The sequence below is a fragment of the Boleophthalmus pectinirostris genome, unplaced genomic scaffold (genome assembly GCF_026225935.1).
Source record: "Boleophthalmus pectinirostris isolate CB_2022bp ecotype Guang Dong unplaced genomic scaffold, ASM2622593v1 HiC_scaffold_8, whole genome shotgun sequence".
NCBI lineage: Eukaryota > Metazoa > Chordata > Actinopteri > Gobiiformes > Gobiidae > Boleophthalmus > Boleophthalmus pectinirostris.
In genome coordinates, this window is record NW_026571515.1 from 38351420 (window position 1) to 38374778 (window position 23359).

General features: G+C 41.2%; 3 protein-coding genes across 4 annotated transcripts in view; 2 read left to right on the top strand and 1 right to left on the bottom strand.

Moving 5' to 3' along the window:
• Positions 1-23359, top strand: part of syt6a (synaptotagmin VIa) — a 328387-nt gene that overhangs the window by 18669 nt on the left and 286359 nt on the right. The window lies entirely within an intron of this gene.
• Positions 2954-5939, top strand: LOC129412394 (uncharacterized). The gene is made up of 4 exons (XM_055166192.1): positions 2954-3388; positions 3855-4020; positions 4515-4630; positions 4951-5939. Exons 1-4 carry the CDS (start codon positions 3197-3199, stop codon positions 5755-5757), a joined length of 1281 nt encoding a protein of 426 aa, XP_055022167.1. The 5' UTR covers positions 2954-3196; the 3' UTR covers positions 5758-5939.
• Positions 6211-8086, bottom strand: LOC129412395 (uncharacterized). The gene is made up of 3 exons (XM_055166193.1): positions 7676-8086; positions 7219-7394; positions 6211-6946 (listed from the first exon to the last, which is right to left on the bottom strand). The coding sequence occupies exons 1-3, from the start codon at positions 7854-7856 to the stop codon at positions 6356-6358; spliced, it is 948 nt and encodes a 315-aa protein (XP_055022168.1). The 5' UTR covers positions 7857-8086; the 3' UTR covers positions 6211-6355.

The following is a 23359-nucleotide window of genomic DNA, read 5'->3' on the forward strand; positions in this document are numbered from 1 at the left end:
AAAGACTTGATATGACTTGAAGCTCAAAGCAGACGACTTGGACTTGACTTAGACTTATGGGCAGGTGACTCGAGACTCGACTTGGACTTGCCTGTATTTCACTATTCGGACTTGAGGTCAAAACCTTGAGACTTAGGCTATGTTCACAGGACAACGCTCCTGGATTTTTTTTCTTTGTGGGTTGAAAAAAATTTGCATCCACACACTTGAGACTTACAAAATGAAGGCTTGGTCCCACCTCTGCATAGGCCGCCCGAGGATTTAGTTTTATTTTGTTTTTAGCACTTTGTTGTTTTGTTTTTAGTACTTTCATGATATGACCATACACTTATGAATCTCCATGGAGACTTGCAAGCAGGTTAGAATTGTGGTGAGGCGACCCCACTCACAATAAGAATTCATGTTTTTAAAGATATTTTTGAGCAATAAAAAAATAACTCTAATTGGGACAGATTAGTGTAATACCATAATGTGGACAATTTAAACCTTAAATTTAACCTAAAACTTCTGTTCGGACGAATTTACTTCAGCCTGCTTTAGTGTAGGCTTTGCGATCATCAGTTTAATGTCTGTATCAACACAAGTTAGCACTTACTTCACTTTCAAAGCTTGCCACAAACAAAATAATTATTTCTCCCAGCTTTTGCATATTTACTGACTTGTTGTCGAAAAAAATATATATCTCTTGATGATAAATAATTAATCCATTTGCAAAGCCCGATGAGTTTTTGGAATACAGACAAAGGCTTATTCTTGTTACTGCAGATATGGACCAGGCCCCGGGCTGCCCTGGCCAGAGCCCAACAGCCTCTCTCAAGTCTCCTCTCTCCAGTCACCCCTTCTCTCCATCTCCCCCCAGAGCATCTAAACTCTGAGTATTTATACACAAATACAAGTTACATACACATCAAAGCAGAGTGACTTTTATTTCACAGGCTTGTGCTCACCAACTTAACTTAACATTTGAGGACAGCTAAGAGAACACAGAGTTTCCAGTTGTGTCTACTGAGCCTTTACACATGTTAATGACTCTGGTCTAAGGTAGAATCACATTCATTTACACCAAGAGTCTCCAGCCTTGTTCCTTCAGTGAGCTACCTTTACAAAACGAAAATCCTTGAGAGCTACTAATTTTAGCAGTCGCAAAGAAACTGAGTATAACTTAGAGCCATGGCAAGCCTTAGACGGGGAACAGTTAGATGGATATAAAACAAACCACTATCTATTTATTAGTGCACAGTTGGGCATCAAAATTATACATTTACCATGGTAACTGATCAAATCTGACTTATTTAGTACAATACATAGAATTCAGAAATCCCTTGGCGAGCTACTTTGAAGGGGTTGAGAGCTACTGGTTGCTCCCAAGCTACAAGCAGAGGCGGCACTACCATTAGGCAAAAGTCGGCAGCTGCATTAGGGCCCCCAAACCTGGAGGGGCCCCCAACCAATTGCCCTCGGTGCCACTAAAGGCTGAGGCCGCAGAGCAATTTGATTTTCTCTCTTGATATGAAATTAAATTAGAGTAGTTTACTTTTAAACAACAATCATATGTCATGGATGTAAACAAAAATGTAACTGTACTAGCAAAATAAAGCCACGTCCACACTAGTACGTATTCGAGTCGTTTTCGTCGTGGATGCAGTGTTCGTCCACACTAATCCGACTGAAAATGGCTTTTGAGATGGAACGATCTGGTGCCGCCAGCTCCCATGAATTCATCTGAGTACAGATCTGATCTGGCACTGTGTGGACGCCTGAAAACACTGATACGCTGATGTAGGTCTATGTGCTGCGAAGTAATTCACCGCCAAAATGCTAAGAAGCTAGAATATATGTAAACGGTCTATATGTATGATTGTACATATAGACCGTATAATGTCTGAAAAGTTTAACATGAGCCATCTCCAACGTGACAGAAGCACAGAACTCACCATTAGCTGAACACCCCTCTGTCACAATCAACACATATAATCCACTGAGTTGCGTCCTTTAGTCCGACAGAAGCTGAACCGCATCAGCGCACAATAGCGAGCTGTTTTTTTTGAGCACTCAGTTTATGCAAATTAGCCATGCGGTTTTAAGTTTTGTTTCTGTAAAACGTAAACAAATATGCTCAAAGCTGTGTGGATAGGGAAGGACACAGAAATGAGTCAGCCCTCATTCTGCGCCGCCATGCTCATCTTAAAAATCTTAAAAAGTAGCAACTGAACCTCGTCGTCGGTCCACGAAAAGACTGTTTTTAAACTTGCCATTTCCCTCGGCTCAAAATCAGCTGCTGCATCTTCAGACTTCCTTGTTTTTACCGCTCACATCACTTCAGGACGTCGTGACACCAGCCTATCACGTGACTAGAGTTTCAGGCGGTTTTGCTTTACTGTGTGGACAGGGAAGGCTTTGATTGCGGATACAGAAACGATGTGTCTGGGCGCAGATCATTCCGATAGGGTGATATGCAAATTCGTTTCAGTGTGAAGGGGGTCTAAAAGTACTTTCAGCTCCGGTTATCTAATTGGTGACCTAACTAATAAGGCAAGTTTCCAGTCCACCATAATTCAAATAAATACAAGTGTGCATGTCTCAAGAACAATGGGGAAAAACAGACAATAAATACTAGAGCCCGACCGATATGGATTTTGTTGTAGCCGATATGAAACTGATATAATGGGAGTTGGAGCTGCCGATAGCCGATATAATCGCCGATATATTTTAGTGATGTAAAAATTCACTGTAAATCTTGAATTGTTTAAAAAAACTTAGGTTTGGCTCTAGTGGATTCTAAATTGGGTTTATTTAGGCAACATTTATTGTTATTCTGACTCTTTACATCATATTTACATACAGTAGATTGGCCTAATTTTTGCATCTTTTTCTAGCTATTAGTGATGGGTATTCCAGTTATTTATTTATTTTTTTTTTTTGGAGAACCGACTCTTTTGGCTCAGCACTAAGGCCGGACGTACACTGTGCGATATTTTCGGTCGTGTCACTCAGCCCCAGCTTAAACTGTACGACCAAATCGCAGGGTTTAAAAGTTCACAGCTCACGAATCATGTTCTCACACTGAACGAACCGATGCTCGGATGCGACTTGCCTGCTCACACTGTACGTTCACATAACGACCGGAGTTGTCAAAGTTGTTGTTCCGGAAGTAGAAAACCACGAAGAAGAAAACCACGGAATTAGAAAACCACAGATGTGCGGAGACCATGGATCTATTGGCGGAGACACAATGCTGAGCCACGGAAAAAACAGACGCGCTGCCTTGGCAATTTGTGCCATTCTGTGCTCAGACAAGCCCAAAAAGAAGAAGCGACGAGTCTGGTCCAAGAAATGGCTGGGCAGACGTGGGCAGTATGGATTGTCAGTTCTTCAGAGGGAACTGGAGGTAAGTAGCATCAAGTTATTCACCAAACTTATAACAACACTGTTCTGTGTTGTTGACATCAATGGTCCGGGCAATCACAACTAACTTCAGAAGTGACCTAGTTTTGTTTGCTATCATAGTATTGAATCAATGTCAGACACACAGAGCTGTGTTAATTACACCTCTGTTCTTGTTAGATTTGGTATTTTTAAGCACAGTAAAAACTAGCCAAGTAACTTGTACAAGTGTAGCATTGTAGTGGCTGGCTTGAACACCTACAAAAGGATTTTTTGAGGGAGGTAGTTCTACTCAAAGGTGACATCCAGGTCCATTACAGGTCTACAATACTGGTTAAGTATCAGTGTCAGTTCTGTGTTATGTCTAAGTCATAAAAGATTTCACCACCAATCAGTTACAGACTATTCAGTGGGCAATAGCATCCCACATCTATAATGCTGTATTCATATGGGGTGTTATGTGTTAATAGGTAGATGACATGATGGGTTTTCGGGACCTTCTCCGAATGTCTGTGCACGACTTCAATTACCTCCTGGAGAGGGTAACTCCACATATCCTCAAGAGAGATACTCATCTCAGGAAGGCCATCAGTCCCAGGGAGAGGTTGTCTGTTACCCTTCGATTTTTGGCAACAGGTAAGTGTGTGCATGTAAATTACATTTCAGTAACATTCCCAATTAAAATATAGAGAGGTGGACATGAAGCAAAGTCATCTATCTATTTAAGCTTGTAGATCAGTTCACCCACTGAACTACATACAGCCCGGTAACTTCATCATACCTTCCCTTTTCTATATCAGTTGCACTTACCCTCTAACTGCACATCTGTCAAATCACTTTCATACTACTACTACTACTACATTCTTTTCTCCTCCATCCATCAGTCACAATCTGTCAGTCTATCAACATCCATCTTTGTCCACCTCCCCATACATTAACTATCAAAATCTATGTTAGAGTATTTAAAAGACACTTTCTTCACCTTTAACTTCTTGGGTTCTTTTTAAAGCAGCCGAAACATGTCAACAAGGAAAATACACTTTACTGTATTGTCTTTAAGAAGAACCCAAGAAGTTAAAGTATATAAGAAGAGAAAATCAACATCTTTGACACTCTTTTCACTTTGGCAGGTGAAACCTTCAACTCGTTAAGTTTTCAGTATAGAATTGGAAGCACCACAGTGAGCAGGATTGTGATGGAAACATGCACAGCCCTAACCTCTGTACTACGGGAAGATTACTTGAAGGTAAATTTCACTTCATGGCCTGTTTCTCTTTGTGCTAATGCCCCTGTAGCACCTCCCTGAGGGCAACAGGTCAAACAGATCAAAGCCAGGGTGATAGCTGTTATCTCAAACATTATTAAAAATGTCCCATCAGTTAATTAAGCAATACATTTTCAACAGAAACATTTCTCTGATTTCTGGATGTATTCATTCAGTCTTTGTGAAATGTGTAAATAAAAGGTGAAGTGAACTGTGACAGTTTTGAATGGGTGGTTAAGAAATGGAAAACATTAATTCACCTGAGATTAATTTTGTGTATCACCTTTGCATGTGTTCCACAGACACCATCGACTATCTCTGAGTGGAAGGCTGTTGCTAAAGACTTTGCGGACAAGTGGCACTTTCCACATTGCTTAGGAGCCATTGATGGGAAACACATATTCATTCAACCCCCTGCCAAGAGTGGAAGCATGTTTCACAACTACAAATCTAGGTTTTCCATTATTCTTATGGCTGTAGTTGATGCCAACTACAAGTTCTTGTATGCCAGCGCTGGGACACAGGGAAGGGTGTCTGATGCTGGAGTATTTGCCCATTCCGACCTGAAACATGCGATGGACACAGGCATGCTGAGCTTCCCCCCTGCTGATACCTTGCCACACACTGATGCCATGATGCCATATATGTTGGTTGGAGATGAAGCTTATCCCCTACGAGCAGATCTAATGAAACCATATCCTTTACGCAATCTCAACCAAAATCAGAGAATCTACAACTACCGTCTTTCAAGAGCACGGCGTGTGGTAGAAAATGCTTTTGGAATTCTTGCTAATCGATTCAGAGTATTCAGAACAACAATTTGCCTGGATCCTGACAAGGTTGTCACTATCCTCTTTGCATGTCTTTGTTTGCACAACTTCCTCCGCCACCACAGCGCTGATGCCTATGTACCACCTGGCTACATAGACTGCGAAGATGCCAATCATCAGTTGATGGAAGGAGCATGGAGAAGGGAGGGAGGGCTTCAGTCTGTTTCCATGGGCCAAGCTAGGAACCCTTCAGTTGAAGCAAAGAAACAACGAGATGTCCTTTGCCAGTACTTTGTGTCACCTGCAGGAAGTGTATCTTGGCAAGAACACATGGTGTAGGCCAAAGTTAAGACAAATCTGATGTGAATCAATCGGTAGCCCTATTGTTTGAGATAACAGAGGACTGTGTGTGAACTCTTTGACTTCCAGCAACGGGGCTATGGATGGATTCAAACCTCATTTCTCCTTACTGTGAAGAATTTTTTTGGTTTATGAGAATTTTGAAATGAAAATTCACAAAATGTAAAGAAAGGTTCTTTTTTTTTCTTTATTTTTGGAAACACTAACTTGGTAACACATACTTAAATATTTTTTCTTTTTGTATAAAAACTGAGGTATGAAATAAATAACACAAATAATTCCCTTTGTAATTACTAGCATAAATAAATCTACCTCTGTGGGGCATCACAACAATGACTTGTTTTGTGAAAATAAAAAAATAATTTTTTTCGATTCACAGAATGTGCCAACAATTCTGTACCACCTTGCAGCATTGAGGTAGATGGCAAAGTCACTTTAGCATACACACTGTGTCAAACTAAATTTATATGCACTTGGTGCAATGAAACTACAGCTTTTCAGCCTGTGCAGGAACAAGTTAACTGAGAAATAGCCGACCAAATACTAATGTTGGACATTTTGGTTTTAAGGTACCCAGCTACTCAGAGTTTATCATTTTCAGAAAGGACATTGGCTGGGTTGATGGGGCCTGGTAGTCTTGGGAGGGTGGCTGGGCCTGATAAGGGTGCATGGGATACATGGGTGTAGTTGTGTAAGGCCTAGGTTGTGGACCTGGTGTAGGATGTGGACCTGCAAATTGAGAATGACCAGCCTGCTCTGCCTCCTGTGTGTCATAAATAATGTTCATTATGTTTCTTCTGAGCCTCAACTGTAGAGCTCTGTCCTTAATGTTTCTCAACTCTGAGGCTACCTGTTGACCAAATACCTCCTCAGAATCTGCATTAGATCCAGAAAGTGTGTTCTGGACCTGCTGAAGCAAGGACAGTTTGGCCATTTCAATGCTGTGCTCTGTGGATTTTGGCTTCACTTTCTGCACTTTGGGTCTTTTGACAGGCTGATCTGTGGACGGTGTGACTGTTGAACTGTTGGAGGCGTTTTCTTCTTCCTGCGTCACAGAAACCGGACTGGCGGTGTCTGAAGAAGTAAAGACATCTGATTCAGTTTCCACAGTTGATTGATCCTCATCTCCCTCTTCCATTGGGCCTGTGTCCTCTGACTCTGTAGCAAGCTGTAAGAAACAGCACAGGAAGCAGACAGGGAGAAAGTGATTACACAAAAGTTGTTAACAGTGTTGTTTAGGTCAGATTTTGATCTAGACTACAATATATTATATAATCTAATAATAATAATAACTAGGATAATTTACATTGAATTCAGGGCTGCTTTAAAAAAAATGTATTATTATTAACTGTGGCATTTAATTTTCTTAAATATAAATATTTATTATACATTTTATATATATTTTATTTATTTATTCCAACAACGTGGTTATGGACTTACTCTGAGTGTGGACTCGGTATGCCTGTGTATGACATGGGCCTTCAAAAAATCCAAGTGCTGTAGAATCCACGTCTGTTTGGAGGTCAGAGGTTTTTGTCCACTGCCGCTGGGTTTGGGTTTCAAAAGTTTCCCGTACTGCGTGCGCAGTGATGTCATGCGGGTTTTCACCTCATTCACTGAAAAATACAATTAACATGTTCTTTATGTTGTTTATTTGCTACTAGCAAGTACTGCTTGCTAAAAAAGAATATTATTGGTTTCATTGACTCATATACACACACAATGCAGGCTAATTCTAGCTTGGTAGTGTAGTGATATCTGAATTACTGGAGCCAATATATTACACAAAATCGCTCTCGCTCCTCTGTCTCTTTCTGTCACACACACGCATGCACAAACCAACAACAACAACGAATTAACTACATTTCTATTTTGCTAGTCTATACAAAAACATTACCTGGCAGCTGCAACTGAGCGGCAATGTCCTCCCAACTTTTCTCTCTTCTGTTGCGGTCATGGTAGCCTTGTGAGGCCACATCGAAGAGGCTTGGGTGAGTCTGCCAAAGCTCGATGAGCTGCGCCTCCATGTCCACTGTCCAAAACACTCGCCGGCCCGCCATCGTCCTCCACAACTTCATATCCTACTTCCGCTTCTGTGTCCGCGCATGCGCAGTCTGCCAGATTCTGGCTAATCGGCTCGTGGAAGAACTTCAACAGAGCGAAATCCTCACGAGAGGCGACTGGATTTCAAACAAGTTTGATTTTCTTGCGACCTACGAATGTCGATCGGGAGCTGGTCGTGAGCCATTAATCGGTTCTCTTTACCCCATGTAAACTACACGACGCACGACACACGATGAAGCCAAAACTCGGCCCGATCCCCAAAACAGTCGCACGAGCGAAAAATCGGCTCAAAAAGGGTCAAAAATCGCACAGTGTACGCCGGCTTAGTTTTTTGCTTCCGAGGGAATTGCTCTTCTGACACTGATGCTGGTCTCTAAATCTTGCTAGAATTACATTTTATTTTGACTACGACTTCACTCTCGTAAAATGACTTTAATGTTGAAATGTTACGACTTAATTTTCATAACGACCACATATTTCATGATTAGTGTGAGACTTATACTCCGCCGCACTTGTCATTTTATTAAGTTAAGGTCATTGTAACATAATTCCATCATCTTAAATTAAAATATAAAAGTGCAAACAAGATATTAAACTGCAAACGTGGACAACAGGGGCTCAGTGGTTAGAGCAGTGGTCCTAACCTTGAAGGTCGGAAGATTGATTCCCACTCCGAGTTTTGTTGTTATGTCCTTAGGCATGACACTTCACCCACCTTGCCTAGTAAGAAACTGGTGTGTGTGTGAGTGTTGGTGGTTGGAGGGGTTGATGGTGCAGATTGGCAGCCTCACTTCTGTCAGTTTGTCTCAGGGCAGCTGTGACTACAATAGAACCTTACCACTACTGAGGCCCCGTCCACACTAGTTCATATTCGAATCGTTTTAGTTGTGGATGCAGTGTTCGTTCACACTAATCCGATTGAAAACGGCCCCAGAGACGGAACGATCTGGTGCTGCCAGCTCCCATGAATTCATCTGAGTACAGATCTGATCCGGTACTGTGTGGATGCCTGAAAACTCTGATACACTGATGTAGGTCTTTGCGCCGCGAAATAGTTAATTCACCGCCAGGAGAAAAGGCTAGAATATATGTCCATTCATATAAACGTGTGTCTGTGTGTACGGCCTGCAGACGTATAATCTCTGAAAATGTTTAACATGAATCATCTCCAACACGATAGAAGCACAGAACAGACTCACCATCAGCAGAACACCCCTCTGTCACAGAAAGAACACTCATATTCCACTGAGTCGTGTCCTTTAGTCTGACAGAAGCTGAACTGCATCAGCGCACAATAGTGAGCAGTTTATGCAAATTAGCCATTCGGTTTTAAGTTTCGTTTCTGTAAAACGTAAACAAATAATGCTCAAAGATGTGTGGATAGGGAAGGATTGCAGACACAGAAACGCCGTGTGTGGACGCAGATCGTTTCCAATATGGTGATACAGTGATATGTGGATTCGTTTCAGTGTAAACAGGGTCTGAGCGTGGAGTGAATGAATCCTGCAGTGTGGAGTGAGTACATTCTGCAGTGTAAAGGGCTTTGTGAGTCTTGAAAGGCTCTATAGAAATCCAATGCATTAATATTAAACAAGATAAAATCATTGAATTGGCATTACTTAAAGTTCATAATTAGATATATATATATATATATATATATATATATATATATATAATATTTAATTTGATTCTTCCTTTCTGTCTTCCATACCATCCTGCTACTTTCTGCTTCCTCTTATATTGTCCTTGGTGCAGTGACATTGTGGGCTTGCCCAGCAGGGCTGTGATCATTAAAGGCCCTATATTATGCAAAATGGATCCTTGTGAGCTTTTAAGCGGCAGTTTTCAAGCTCCCTCTTACCATTTGTTCAGTAGAGATGGGCAATTCCAGGTCTGAAATCATCCAGATGATTCTAGGGAACGTGTATAGAGTTTAATAACACAGTGGAGCATGTCTCGTATTATGACAAGGTGGAACAGAGTGTTTTTTTGAGAGAAGAATTCAGCCTAAATATGCAGAGTTTGTGTTAAACATGTGTGAATGAAACAAAACACAACCCCAGGTATGGCAAAGGAGAAATTCAACTGGACAAATGTTAGATCGAAAACGTTTTGCTGCTCCTCCAAGCTGCTTCTTCAGTTCTGGTCAGACCCTGGTGGACACTGCCTTATATCTATCTGCCAGCAGGGAGGAGCTAACTACACCGGAAAGTATTTTTGAATTGAATTTCTCCTTTTCCATGGATTCTACCTGGACGACTGAGGGATTCTACACACAACTCTAGGTCTGTTTGTTATGAGGAAACAACATTATAACCCTTTGACATCACTTCCATAACCCTAAATGAAAATATAAATCATCATTCTCTGTGGCAGTACTAAAAGTTCACAATTGTAACTTTGTATTTGATTTCCTTCTATAGCATGATGTAGCTTTGCCGTGCTTTGTGGCTCTTCCAGGTCTGAAATCATCCAAATAATTCTAGGGAAGGTGTATGGAGTTTAAAAACGCAGTGGAGCACTTCTTGTATTATGACATCACTAGGTGGAAGAGAGTGATTTTCAATTTGAGAGAAGAACTCAGCCTAAATCTGCAGGGTTTGTGTGTTAAACATGTGAGAATGAAACAAAACACAATTCCAGGTATGACAAAGGAGAAATTCAATTTGCCAACTGGACAAACGTTAAATCAAAAATGTTTTGCAGCTCATCCAATCTGCTTCTTCAGCTCTGGTCAGACTCTGGTGGACACTGCCTGCAGGGAGGAACTATTCTGAAACTATTCCAGTTGACAAATTCAATTTCTCCTTTGGCATGGATTCTACCTGGCCTGATTCATCCTCTGGTTTCACTTTGTAGAAACCGTCTGACCTCACAGCATTAGGATTCATTAACTCAACGGTAGGCGGGTACTTTTTTATATAACCGCTGCTATTTGGTCCTGACGTATGTAATGCACCGCTAACGGGGCTAACTGTGCATTAAGCTTTTCCCAAATCCTGTAGGAAGAAGGACAATAACTTCTTTTCCCTTGATAAAATTCACCAAACATTCTCTTTGTTCTGGCTTTAAATTAGGGATGGGCATTCGATGAAATTTTATTAATCAATCGTCGGGAGAATTAACGATGAATTTTCGATTAATCATTAACGTTTTTATATAATAAGTATCATCATTATTATTACTATTTTACTAATCTGCATAAATAAACTCAACTTTACAACATATAAACCATAACCATTATAGTGCCATGCTCTTTTGCACTGATGTGGTTCAGCTTATGTCGGACTAAAGGACACGACTCAGTGGAATATGAATGTTCTTTCTGTGACAGAGGGACGCTGATATTTTCAAAGATCGTACGTGTGCAGGTTCAGCGCAGCTCTTTATGTTGCAGTAACCGGGCTACATGCCCTATGACAAAACCTGGATACAGATGTGCATGTAAACGCACTCACTGAGTGGTACAGTGTCTCCAAGGAGCCAGAGCCCAAACGTGGGACTGAGGCCACAACTCCAGTGTTTGTGTCAGACGCAGCCTTATATCTACGCCCAGAAACCTACATTCAGTTTGTCGATTAGAAATGAACGTAACAAAATTCTTAATGATCAATTATCGATTAGTCGACTAATCATGCTCATCTCTACTTTAAATCCTCGATCTTGGGAATCATTGCCAACACAGAATGTATGGCTAATTGGCTGGTGCCCGGACTCACACGTCCGGGGTTCTTGCAAACCATCTAGTGTATTCCGATTCCTGACCTAGTCGCTGGAGAGAAATTTAATTGAGCGGAGGCACTAGGTGGCACCAACCTGTCTAGATTCTACCTGGACGACTGAGGAATTCTACACACAACTCCAGGTCTGTTTGTAATGAGGAAACAACATTATGACATAGATCAGAAAATGGCAAAATATGGACCCTTTGACATCACTTCCATAATCCAAAATGAAAATATAAAACTGCATCCTCTGTGGCAGTACTAAAAGTTCACAATTGTAACTTTGTATTTGATTTTCTTCTATAGCATGATGTAGCTTTGCAGTGCTTTGTGGCTCCTCTTATATTGTCCTTGGTGCAGTGACATTGTGGGAGAGCCAGGAGGGTGTGATCATTCAATTACACTATAACCGTATATTCACATGGAGATGGGTTAGAATAGCTGCTTAATCTGCCTTACAGGAGTTTTACAGGAAATTTCAAGGTCAGGTTTGTAGCCTTTTAAGCAGCTCACACTCTAAATTACATGTTCACAAGTAAATAAATCACAGGGTTAAGCTAGAGGGGAGTCACTCTGCACGCTTCTGTTAAATAATACTCTTTGGCCGACAACACATGCTTCAATTCAACGTCACTGAAATGTAGTAGGAAAGAAAAAAAAAAACACACAAAACTGCAAGCCACGAAATACAAGTAAAGTTTCTCGTTTAATAAAGTTTCAAATGACAAACTTCCTTTATGCAAGCATGTATGGCTGTAGTTCTAGTGTAGTCTAGTTAACTTGATGAATAAATGAATGAATAAATGATTAAAAAGTCTTCATGTATGATTCGTTCATTTGTTTTTCAAAATAAAAACAAAAATAAGAAAAAGAAAAAATAACTATTTTCTTCATTATTTGTCTCCAAAACCAAAAAAAGAAAACAGATAATGATTTGTTTTTTCAGTTTTCGATTTTGTGTTTAACTGAAGAGACTGGGACCAGACCGGGACCAGGACCAGGACTGAGACTGGGACTGAGACCAGAACTGAGACCAGGACTGAGACTGGGCCCAGACTGGGACTGAGACCAGGACTGAGACCAGGACCAGACCGGGACTGAGACTGGGCCCAGACTGGGACTGAGACCAGGACTGAGACCAGGACCAGACCGGGACTGAGACTGAGACTGGGCCTGAGACCGGGACTGAGACCGGGATTAAGACCGGGACAGAGACCAAGACCAGACCAGGACTGAGACCGGGACCGAGACCAGGACTGAGACCGGGACCGAGACCGGGACTGAGACCGGGACTGAGATCAAGACCAGACCAGAAGTGTGACCAGGACCAGACCAGGACTGAGACCAGGACTGAGACTCGGACTGAGACCGTGACTGAGACCAAGACCAGACCAGAACTGAGACCAGGACAAGACCAGGACTGAGACAGGGACCAGACCAAGACTGAGACCGGGACTGAGACCAGGACCAAACCAGGACTGAGTCCAGGACCAGACCAGGACTGAGACCAAGACTGAGACTCGGACTGAGACTGGGACTGAGACCAAGACGAGACCAGAACTGAGACCGGGACCAGACCGGGACTGAGACCGGGACCAGACCAGGTCTGAGACCAGGACTGAGACCAGGACCCGACCAGGAGAGACAGGGACAAGATCAGGACTGAGACCAGGACTGAGACCGATTTAGTCCTGGTTTAGACCTGGTTCAGTCCTGGTTCAGTAGTTGTTTTTTTGTTTTCTTATTTTTGGTTTTATTTTGAAAAACAAATGTCCAAATATTCAACTTTTATCGGTGTTGCCAACTCTACAGCCAAACAGCCAGAGTTTCTTTGAGCTGACATGAGGACTACTTTCAATACAAAATGAAAAAAGAGGAAAAATAATACTCCCTTTGTGCAATTTCCAACATAATATACTTTTTAAAGACTGTGGGGATACAGACTATATCAAAGAGAGCCGCTGCCTTTTAGACCTGGAGTCATTCCTTTGTGAAGCAGAGTTAATACAAATACTGTAGAGACTTCAGTTACCTTCTGCAAAAACCTTGTAACATTTTCACCTCTCAGATGAATACAAATACTAAAAATGAACAATAAAGTGTTAAAATGCATAATCTGTCCTGCTGGTGTCTCTGTGTCTGTCCGCTGTTGCTGTTACTCTTGTGTGTTGGATGTTTAACCTCATGTGATGAGAGTGGCTGGTTGCTGGTGCCCCCTGTGTGCGGAGGGCATTAGTGGAATCATGATTCTTGTGTTAAAATTCATAAAGACATCACATTCACCACACGAGCACATGAGCAGACAGAACGCATGGAGGGAATTTGGGGATGACACTTTAATCTGACTTTTCACTTACAATTATGTGGTTTACTTTCTCATTATGTAGTTCTTGTGCAAAAATGATCCTAATAATTTTGAGAGCTTTGGTCAGTGCCATGCCAAGCCCCCTTTTGTTTGATTAATTATTTTACTAAAAAGTGTAGACTGGAAGAAAAAGATGCTATATTCCGTATTTTTTGGACTATAAAAACGCACTTAAAATCCTAAAATCGACAGTGCGCCTTATAATCCGGTGCACCTTATGTGTTAATTCTGGTTGTGCTTACTGACCTCGAACTGATTTTATGTGGTACACGTTGCTCAAAAATCTGTCAAAATGTTTTAGTGCGACTTTGGTAAGCTACGAATTAGAGTTGAGGTCTGTGAGGGACAGAATTTTCAGTCCTGCTCCCGCCTGCACCCACAAAGAATTGTAATTATTTACCTGCAAAGATTTGTCATTTTCAGTCTTGTTTCTGCCTGCAAATGGGCGAATGGAGCCTTGTGAAGCATTGACACCTCAGTCGCAATATTGTCTCAAATGGTTCGACGTGTCTGAGGCCTCGGAGAAACACTGACCTCGAGTGGACAAATTTAACCATTGGCACGCAGGTGTCTCAGCATCGATGAAGTATTGTTAGTGTAAGACAAGACTTGTGTACAGAGCAACACCGTACAACAACAACAATAATAATGATGATTTAAAATAATATGTAAAGAGCAACATAAATAGCAGCTGTAAATAAGAAAATAGGTGACCTTGTTAGGTGGAATTAGATCAAAGTGATCCCAAACCATGGATCGCTTTTTTCCACTTGTAGATGCCATTGAAAATGAAACAAATGCCAAAAGTCGCCAAAAGTCACCAAAATCACCACTAACGTCACACAATACTCCTCACGACCCAACATTTTTAAGAAATATTGGTGCATCTTTTATACTGTAGCAGTTTGTCAAACCACAGAAGTGCACTGAACACACTGAAGCACTCTGAACCAATCACAGAGTGGAACATTCGCTGAGCCAATGAAACGCTTCGATACACTGAAGCGATTGACACGCAGAGCGAAGCAGTAGGGGGAGGGACTGACACTTCAACACTTTGGTCATGTGAGCGGCTGCGAGACAAGTTCCGAGGCAGTGCTTCAGAGTGATTTGTTTCAGAAAGAACGAGACGTGCTCCGGAGCTCCGTCTCATTTGCCCGTCACTACAAATAATGTATGATAGACTTACCTGAATCATTTGTATACTTTAATTTACAATCATATTTAGTTTGTGGGAGTGCAATTTATCATCTCACCCGCCCACTCCTGCAATGAGTTTTCAAAATGTGTCCAGCGCCGCACTGTTTTACGAAGTATAATACAGAGTAATACACATTCAGATGTAACGGCCGGAGAGTTACGCCACGATCTGCCAATGGATCGTGGACGCCTGGGCTAAGGATCAGTCTCAAGTGTCGTCCGTTTGAGTGCCTTATAATCCGGTGCACCTTATGTATGAAAATAGATGAGAGAATTCAATATTATTAATATTGCGCCTTATAATCCATAATCCAGTGCACCTTTTTGTCTGAAAAATACAGGTAAACGTAATCAGTAAGTCTCTACCTTAAAGATACACTATGTCACTTTTCCGGTCTGCTGCCTGCTTGTCTCCATGGAGCTGTTGTTGCAATGCTGTATCATGATTATTCAATTACAGGTTTGCGTTATTGCTCACCTCTCCACAGAACTGACCTGTCTCTTAATCAGACGGCGTCACCTGCTTATCTTCATGAACATATGTTTTTAAACCATACCATCTGTGGTACGTTCCAGGCAATCTCCATGGAGACCAGCATGTCGTGGACCGACCGAAAATATGAGCTTGTTGTAGCAGAGCTGTGCCCCTGGACCTGGGGCTGTACCCGGAGCACTGAAACACAACTGGTCTGGAGGGAGCTGCACCAAACAGACGTGTGCCTGGGCTGCCCCGAGCAAAACTGTGCCAGTGGAAAAGAGGCTGTAGAGCATCGTTCTGTTCCTATATTATGCAAAACTGACTGTTGTAAGCTTTTAGTCATGTTATAATGTTGTTACCTCACCAAAAACAGACCTGGAGTTGTGTTTTGTTTGTTTGTCATTCACACGTGTTTGAGGAACTCTTTATTATTAGTCTGTCTACATCTCTAAAGCGCAAAATTCTCTATTCCACCTTGTGATGAAGTGGTAGTTTTGAAATTAACAGTGATTAGCAATTCCAGGGCTGAAATGATCTAAATGATTCTAGTGAGGGTGTATGGCAGAGGTGGGACTTGAGTCAGACTTGAGTCACAATTTTTAGGAATTGAGGCTTGACTTGATAAAATGGACTAAGACTTGGGACTTGACTTGGACTTGAGGCCTCTGACTTGAGAAGACCTTGATGCTTTTCCTCAAAAAACAAAACAAAACAAAACAAAAACAAACATATTTTTAGAAAATAATTTTCTCTTTACAGTTGATGCATGCAGTGTTCAATTTTACAAGAACAATCTGGAACATGTCCCTCCCACTTCTCTGTTACTTTGGATGGAACTGAAGTACTGTGATGTGGTATCCAAATGTACTACAGTAATATACAGTACAATACAGTAACATACAGTACGATACAGTAAAACAGAGGGAACCACAAAGAACATGATCCTTCCATTTCAGTGCAGACTATATGACAAAATAACTATATTATGTTATTAAGCACTCTTAAATCTTAAAAATCATGGTATATTTATAGTATTTAGAGTATTTATGTAAGAGTTGTAGAAATGCTATTTTTTCCTTTTTAAATGTCTTGACAAAATCTTAGTGTGAATCATTATCGTCAGAATAGAAAGAATTAAGTACAATTTATCTTAAAATTCATATAAATTGCAAAAATCTAAGCTATATTTAGTATTTTTGTTTAAAGACTTGAACTGACTTGAAGGTCAAGGCAGATGACTTGGACTTGACTTAGACTTATGGGCCAGTGACTTGAGACTCGACTTGGACTTGCCTGTACTCAACTTGGACTTGAGATCAAAACTTGAGACTTACTTGAGACTTGCAAATCAACAACCTCGTCCCACCTCTGGCGTATGGCGCTCCAGTATTACCACATGACATCACAAGGTGGAACAGATTATTTTTAGTTTGATAGAAGAGCCTAAATATACAGGCTTTGTGTGTTAATGAAACAAAACACACCTCTGAGTATGTTTATGATGAGGAAACAATATTATAACAGATCAGAAAATAGCGTAAAATGGGCCCTCTAATTCCCACAACAACCTTCGAATAATACGTTATCATCCACACCATAGCGCCGGTATATTTCAGAGTGTTATGCTCTTTGCAATGGCTTCTGCACTGGTTCATTTCACATTTGCCCCTGTGTGACTGATCTTTTGTTTGGGGGGAGCTGAAGCGCACTGCTACATTTGTACTTTTGTTTTTCAGCGTGACACGAGGAGGAGAGGCCATTACGAGCTCCATGTATCTGTCTGCACGCTCCCTCAGTCAAACAAACACAAGCACAACAGTTGGCAGCATTTCCTCTTTCTAGCTTCCGATCGATTATGGTAAAATGGACTGACTTATTAGCGTGTTCTGGAGTGTTGCAACTTCTTCTTAAAGGTCCTATATTACACAAATCTGACTCTTGTGAGCTCAAAACATACCTGGAGTTGTGTTTTGTTTCACTCACACGTGTTTGCGTAACCCTTCATTGGCCACATTTACATGTTTTTTTATTCCAAATTAATTGTTCTGAATGAAATAGTTCAGAATTAAAATATTCCCCATTGAGTTTACATGGAAATAATCATTCTGAATTGAGGTTTACATGGAAAACACGTTAAATTGCCTTTATTTAATTCCTCTCGGCGTCTGGGGGCGGGAAGGGTTCTGATTGGACAGGGACACAAACGTATTTACATTGACTGGAAGAACACACACTTCAGCTGCTACCGGCTTTTTTGTCATCTTGGTTTGTCGTTACGCCACGGATACAAATATGGTCCAGACTTTTTTCTGCAGTTGTGCCATTGATAATTGTGCAGCAGCTGGAGAATTCTCTCATCACGCTTTATGTCTGTGAGCTGAGGAGGAGAAGGGAAGAGTGTCGGAGAAGGAGGAAGAAGACAAACTGAGTCAACGGCTGCTCTACGTCAGTCCACTCCCACATCCCGCTCACAGATCCAAAGAGACGTGGATGAAAGTCCGAATAATGGCCTGATGGAGCCGGATTGTCCAGATTGCGTCAGAAGGGTGACCCAATGAGCACATGCTGAATGACAGGAATTATTTTTAAGAAGAATAAACATTTACATGATTGAGGAATACATTAATTTGGCTTGAAAATTTGAATAAACCAACCACTTACTTAAGTTAAGTTTAATTACAAATAATGATTTTCATTAGGAATTCAGTGTTTGCTTGGTCTTGTTAAAGCGGAATAAATTTTTATTCAGAATTAAATAATTTTTATTCGGAACTAAAGTTCTCATGTAAACGTGGCCATTTTTAGTGTGTCTGCATCTCCAAAGCTCAAAATGATCTGTTCCACCTCATGACTTGTTGTCATGTAGTGGTAGTTTTCAAGTTAACAGTTACCTTTTACCTTTTCTTCAGGAGAGTTTGTGAAGTTGTAAAGAATTAAAAAAAAAAAAAACACAGTGGAGCACTTCTTGTATTAGAGAGAGAGAGATTCTTCTTTCTTTATCTCGTGGGGAAATTCAAGTTTTGCACTTTTCAGTGGCCTTTGTGGCTCAGTCAAAGGTCTCAGTGCAGTTCAACAGGCCGACTGGTCAGGGAGGGTCAGCAGATCTGTGTAAGGGCAGTTTGAAGAGAGGAAGAGTCAAAAGTGTCCCTCTTCTGTGTCCTGCAGCGTCTCAGCAGCCTCCAGGGGGAGCTATGAGAACAGAACTGGAAAGGCCTCATTCTTACTCCAGTCTAGTGTTTTCGCTTGATGACGAAATGGTTCATTCCTTCAAACTATTTCCTCTAGAAGGTCTCCTGACGCATTTGCTGCATCATATATAATATGGTGTGGAAAACCTGTAGCCACATGACATCACAAGGTGGAACAGAGTATTTGAGAGAGGAACTAAATCTGCCGGGTTTGTGTGTTAAACGTGTGAATGAAACAAAACACAACTCTAGGTCTGTTTGTGATGAGGAAACATAGATTGGAAAATAGTAATACAGGCCCTTTAAATTCAGTTTTGAGATAATGTTTTTATTGACACTATTCCCAAAACCTCTAAACTCATAAGAGAATTGTGGAAAGATAAAACCTAAGATGACTTAACTGATGAGGAAACCAGTCCTTAGCATGTGACCTATCCTCCATGCCCGTGGGGTTAAACCAACTGGATTAGACCACTGGTAAAGGTCAGAGCTGGACTGGGAGAAAATATCTGCTCTGGACTTTTTAGTCAAGACCAGCCTCAACATTCATAGCTATCTGGTGATTTACAAACATATAAAACATACATTTTTATCTAGCTACTAATATTTCTTTAAAGTTTCTGTGAGTGTATTCTCACATTTCACCACTAGATGCTATCTATGTTACTGCTGTCTGATGTGTGACGTGTATGTTTGGTCTGACAGAAGAAGAGCAGAGAGCACAAGGCCGTTTCTCAGTTCCCAGTGTACAGACTCTGTACTCGAGTACTGCGGATACAAACTTGTGGAGCAGACTCAAAGAATGGACTTGAGGAGTTCACAAGCAATCACTCTGCTCCTTCCGCTTTTGAGACAGGTGGATTTGGATTGATACTATAAGCAATAAGTGATGCAAATTTAGACCAAGATTCAATTATTACGCTGTTAAATAAGGGTCTTAAAAGTCTTAAAAATGTCTTAAATTTCATGTTTCTAAATTAAGGCCTTAAAAAGTCTTAAATTATGTTGTCCAAGTCTTATTTTTGTCACAAAAGTCTTAAATTTCATTAGCCTATTTTTTTGTTTACTCAGCCGTGCTGCAGTGCGATGTTAAATGGAGAGAGGACAAAAAACCCCCAAAACAAAACAACAACAATGTGAAATCATGTAATGTGAATCAACGTCTACTTTTGAGTCTGCACAAACAATACTTAGTTTGTCTTGTCATGTTATAAGTGATTTTTTGGCCATTTTACAAGCAATGCATCCACCTGTGAGTTCTGAAAGAGACTTTATAATAAAAGTATTTTTTGTTATTTAAAGCAGTAAGTAATGGTCATTATTAGAATTGGACCTGTTGTTTTGTGCCTGCATAATGGGTGTGATGTTGGTCTTAATTTTCATTTAAGTGGTCTTAAAAAGGTCTTAAATTTGGGGTAGTCAAACTTGGGGATACCCTGTAAATAATATTTGAAGAATTACAAAATATATATATATATATATATATATATATATATATATATATATATATATATATATATATATATATATATATTTATAAGTATAGAAATAAGTAAATTAGGCTATACATACACGTACTATTTTAATGTATTCATTATTCAGATTAAGAAATAAAAGTTAGTTTCAGAGTTTCTGGTCTTCTGGAAAGCCTGCTGCATTTGTCCTCATATTTCATATAATTGGCTTTTGTAAGCTCATTAATCGTGAGGAATTGAAGCAGTAAAACAAAGTTTTCCCCACATTTGCTAAAAAAAGCATATGTAGATTTACTAGGCTTTATGACAAATGCACTGAGGTTTGGGAAGTTCTTACAAATAAAACCATTAGATCAGATGAAGTGCATTGATTTCCTGACTGTGCTCTGCTCGCTCCTTGCCACTCGGCTTCTCTTTGAACGCGCGGAGGAGACGGCAGCAGGCGGCAATGTGCAGTGCATTGTGGGAAATATACTGGGCCGAGTACAGACAAGTCTCCTCTGATCTATCCCCAGACATGAAGGTGCAGTTGTGTAGATTGTCATTATGTACTTAAAGACATATTAAAAACATACTTTACCTGTAGTGTTCACATATTGACTTAGTTTGAGCCTAATTTCACTCCCAGCAGCAGTTTGAGCACACACACTGCACTGGCCTGACACTCTACAAGAACACTGCATATATTGTATAAGCAATGGACTCCAGTAGACTTTATTTAGTTTAAGGTCCAGAACAAATACCATTCCTTATGTAGACTCTCCATTATTACAAGATTGATTACCTGCTTTGACAATCTTCTGAATCTCTTTCTCTCTACTCCATTCCTCACCTCATATCCTGTTTAATAAAACCAACTGGCCCTGATGGTTTGGAAATTAAACCCAAAACCTTTTTGCCGCAGGGTGAAAGAGATGATAAAGTCTTGGATCACTTTTCGATGAACTTTTACAATTGGAAAACTCTTGTCTCCAAATGGCCCCCCTCACTCCCCCCAGTAATAATTTCACATTCTGTTATTCTATTAGCAGCCTTTGCTCCAGGTAGGTGTGGGCTTCAGATGACAGGCCTGTATTTGATCACATTAGATCTCGCATGCCTCTCATATTTAGAACTTTATTAGGCAAGACTTGGGCTGGCACAGGACATTAGCATAGACCAATCATTCACTTTCTCCCCACTGTCTCCTCTCTGGACGTGGGCTTGGTGCATTGCAGGTTGAATCCAAATACAGCAAAACAAGAACATCAAATTAACTGCTCAGTGGAGATTAGGAACGCCGCGCAAACAAGCCAAGGCCCATTTCAATTATTCATCCGCCCCTGTCCACTGTCCTGCTCTTTTATTGGTACAACATTTCACTGTAGAGCGCACCGAGCTCTGGGGAGGTGGTGCGTTCTGGTGCCAGAGATAAGGGTGGGAAAAACCATCGCTCTTGGCTGCGGCCCTGGCATTATGGCTGTAATCATAAGAATATGAAAGTGTTTTGGTGGCTCTGCTCCTCTGCTCAGACCAGTGCTCTGGGGTCTGGTGGTGGGCAGTGCCACGCTCGGCCTGTGCTGTAATGTGCCTGTGCCACGTTCAAATACAGGTCGTTCAAATCAAACATGAGCCTAAAGTGGGATCTCTAAGTCGGAGCAGAGGGAGGGGAAGTAAGGGGCAGCCAAATGGAACAGGTTTTTCATTAAATTGAATGTGCTAAAGACAAAAGGGGACAAGGACTGAATACCAATGTGCTCCATGTGTAGACTGTAGCATCAGAATGAAGAAGCTTCATCTGCATTTCTCTGAAGGCTCCTGTGCTTGTGTCAGACTGGAGCTGAGATGGGGACAGCCTCAGGAGCTAATTCACACTGATGTTATCTGCTGCTCAGCTAAACAGCTGTGCTCGCGCCTCAATCTGGATCTATTCTTATGAATAAATGATATAAACCCTCTGCCCTCTGCACACTGTGCAAAAGAGTTCCTCTGGTGTTAAGATAAAGATTAGACTTTCTATCCCTATATAGGGTAATTTGCATTTGACCTGTCGTCAGTTCCACTAGGGCAACCCAGGAGCAGTGGGCGACCACAGTAAAGCATCCAGGGACTCAGATCTGGAGCTAGGCTTGGTCAGGACTGCAGCTGGAAGACTGTACCTATGGAATATGTTCTGGGTTGATGGGGAGACCTATGGAAACTTATCCAGACACACAGAGAAACAAAGTCTACAGTCTACAATCATTCAAACCTACAACCTTCTTGTTGTGATGCAAGAATTCCAAGAATTCACTCTGCCCCTGTGCCACATGTGACTCTCAGCTTGTGTTGAACTCTGTCAATGTCAAAATAAAGTGTAGGGAAGAGTGAGAGCAGAGGCTGGTGTGTGCGTTTGTATGTGTGTGTATGTGTGTGTGTGTGTGTGTGTGTGTGTGTGTACAGCCCTGTACATCACCCACACAACACAAGAGTATTGATCTGAGACTGAGACTGGAGCAGAAACTCCATCTGCTCCTCAAGAGTTTAACATCGCTGTACTCCTCCACAGTGTAACATCTCTGCTCCTCCAGTTTGTAACATCTCCTCTTAAGTGTAACAGTCTGCTGCTCCTCAGTGGTCCATCTCCTCCTCAGTGGTCCATCTCCTCCTCAGTGGTCCATCTCCTCCTCAGTGGTCCATCTCCTCCTCAGTAGTACACATGTGCTCAGGGATGAACAGTTCAGGGCTAATTGCACATTAGTGTCAGGTTGTGTCCTCCCTGTGGTGGGCTCAGGCTATTTCTGTTCCCCTGCATCGACGGCCCCCTCCCTCGTCTCTCGGGTAATCATGTTAACTGATCGATACTCGTTACTGGTTAACAACACGGGGACCTGCTCAAACTGGGACACATTTTCAACAGAAACACAGTATTGACATTTTAACTTGATGTTGCTTTATTGCAGTGTTTTGTAATTTCTCAATGTCAACATTATACAGCTGTTGTGTCCAGTAGAGATCACATATTGATACTTTGCAGCTGGTGTCATCAACATTCCGTGGAGGTGTGACGCTAACTGTAGGCACTGCTCTGTTTTTAATCTGAGCTTTATTTGAAGACATCTGAGCTG

Bases quoted from the DNA above. Each gene is read 5' to 3' on its own strand.
- LOC129412394 (XM_055166192.1), top strand. From the start codon at position 3,197: ATGTGCGGAGACCATGGATCTATTGGCGGAGACACAATGCTGAGCCAC. The intron at 3,389-3,854 runs GTAAGTAGCATC...ATGTGTTAATAG, and splicing joins TTCTTCAGAGGGAACTGGAG to GTAGATGACATGATGGGTTT. The intron at 4,021-4,514 runs GTAAGTGTGTGC...TCACTTTGGCAG, and splicing joins CCTTCGATTTTTGGCAACAG to GTGAAACCTTCAACTCGTTA.
- LOC129412395 (XM_055166193.1), bottom strand. From the start codon at position 7,856: ATGAAGTTGTGGAGGACGATGGCGGGCCGGCGAGTGTTTTGGACAGTG. The intron at 7,395-7,675 runs GTAATGTTTTTG...TGTATTTTTCAG, and splicing joins CGCTCAGTTGCAGCTGCCAG to TGAATGAGGTGAAAACCCGC. The intron at 6,947-7,218 runs GTAAGTCCATAA...TGTTTCTTACAG, and splicing joins ATACCGAGTCCACACTCAGA to CTTGCTACAGAGTCAGAGGA.